The 2,281-nt window shown below is 38.5% G+C and overlaps 1 protein-coding gene across 2 annotated transcripts in view; it reads left to right on the top strand.

Annotated features, from left to right (window-relative positions):
* LOC107104427 overlaps positions 1-2,281 on the top strand; it is an 8,852-nt gene that overhangs the window by 1,113 nt on the left and 5,458 nt on the right. For both annotated transcript variants that reach the window (XM_015404425.1, XM_015404426.1), the window contains one exon: positions 890-1,219. In XM_015404425.1, coding sequence (XP_015259911.1) covers positions 890-1,219 — 330 coding nt within the window. The remainder of the gene's footprint in view (positions 1-889; positions 1,220-2,281) is intronic.

Consider the following 2,281-nt stretch of genomic DNA (forward strand, 5'->3'; position numbering starts at 1 on the left):
CTACCTTTTCCGGTAGGTTAATGTGATTGTGTTTTCCTTAATGCTTTGCTTTATGTAGTTGCGCTGTTAGATTTTTAGTTGCGGTTTGCACTTCAGGGCCACCGTATAAAACCCTTAAGGCTGATTTATACTAAGAAACCAGGTGGTCTGCGTGTGTCATGCAGTTAACGCAGATATGCCCCGCACCTCCCCAAAATTGTAGTTGTACTGCAGTACCGCAGACAGGAGGCCTCTGATTGGTCAATTCTACATCCGCTCTACTCTATGCGTATTTCCTGTTTGGTTCCTGACCGGCTTGTTTTGTTTGTCTGACCGCCATTGTGGAAAATGACTGGTGAAGATGGAGCAGCTAGCAGAGCGAGGTGCGTGAGAACGCTGGGACCCTTTTTCCACCTGGATCCCCGTTTTTGCACCTCCTCCCCACAGCTAGTTTCTGATTGGCCCTCTTTCGTTGTGGCTTGGAATAACGTAGCGCAGACCACGCTTCAATATTGGGCAGAAATCAAATCTATATCTGTGTCGTAGTTGCGATAAGCTCGCTGTGACACACTGCTGCAGGAACATACGCAGCCCTTTCTAATGATTTCAGAATGATTCACACCAGAAATCGCTTCAAAGGTCTTGCTGATGTATTTACGTTTTTACTTTTAAATTGTACCCCAGTATGCTCCACTGCATCAAACCTGCAAAATCCAGGTTTTTGAAGTTGTTCACACTTGGAGAAGATCAAACACATTAAATGCATTTAACTAGCAGAACCAGAGGAGTCTTTTCCTAACCGTGACTGAACAGAAATATTAAGAAATATTAAGAAATAACAATCTTCATTAAATGAGCAGTCATTTTCTCCATTTACTAATATTCTTTATATTCACGTGTTTGTCTACAGAGTCGGTGAAACTGGACGTGAGCTCCGAGATCACTTCAGAGTGTGACAAACCAGTTTATCTCCACTGCAACACATCCCTTCATAACGGACTATCAGTCAAACGCATGGAGTGGTCCCAAGGCAACATGTCTCTGTGTTCTGTGGACAGCCAGGAAACAATAACCTCAACGCAGAGACACTTTGAAAGCAACTTTCACTGCAGCTATAAAGATGGACGTCTCACGCTGGTGTTTCGGAAAGTGCTGCCTCTGGAGAGTGGAAAGCCCTTCAGGTGCAAACTGCAATCTAACAAAGGAGTGGCCCATGGTTATACCAGGCTGCAGCTGCAAGGTCAGCGTCCAGGTTTAAAACTTTATTCTTCCTTATCTTTTTTAGTCGGTAAGGGAACAATAGAACAGAAATCTGAGCATTCAGTCATTCTTAAAACATATTTCCTTAAAGTCAGAAAACTGGGCTTCACATTTCTGTGCATCGGAAATTATGCACTTTGGAGATTCTTCTTTCCTGCTATTGCTTTTAGATTCTTTGATTTTTCCCCCCTCAACAGCTCTGAATGTATAAAAGTATTATTCAAACCATGAATGGCTACACTGCAAAAAATCAAAATATAGATAAGTCATTTTTTTCTTAAAATAAGTGCATTTTTTCTCTAATTGAGGAGGTAAAATAGACATTTCGCCAATGGAACAAGACAATTTACACTTAAAATAAGAAAAACATCATAGCATTGTCTTATTTCAAGTGCATTTTATCTAACTATCTTATTTTAAGAGTAAAAATACTCATTCCATTGGCAAACTATCTCATTTATCTACTCAAATTCAGAGTGAATGCACTTAATTTAAGAAAATTTTACTTATTTCTAGATCGTTTTTGCAGTGTAAGAGATAAAGACTCTGCTTCAACACTGGAAAAATGATCTAGAAATAAGTACAAATTTCCTAAATTAAGTGTATTTAACCTTAATTTAAGCAGGTAAATTAGAGTTTGCCAATGGAATGAGTATTTTTACTCTTAAAATAAGATAATTAGATAAAAATGCACTTGAAATAAAACAATGCTATGGTGTTTTCTTATTTTAAGTGTAAATTGTCTTGTTCCATTGGCAAAGTGTCTCTTTTACCTCCTCAATCCAAGAACAAATGCACATATTTTAAGAAAAATGCACATACTGTTTATCTTTACTGTGGAAGCTGTGGTTTCTTTTTAAATACAAGAGTCATAAAATTATGAGAATGATGTAAGGTATGAACGGGGCCGGTACCGAGAGTCTGGTAGACTGTGGCATTTAAACAATGCCCGTTTTCTACAACATGATGCAAAAAAATATCCCCCAAACTAATATTTCATCACTACCGACCTTTTGATCCATTTATTGTGTGTGGATCAGTG

This window comes from Cyprinodon variegatus, unplaced genomic scaffold, assembly GCF_000732505.1.
Source record: "Cyprinodon variegatus isolate N-32 unplaced genomic scaffold, C_variegatus-1.0 Scaffold1736, whole genome shotgun sequence".
NCBI lineage: Eukaryota > Metazoa > Chordata > Actinopteri > Cyprinodontiformes > Cyprinodontidae > Cyprinodon > Cyprinodon variegatus.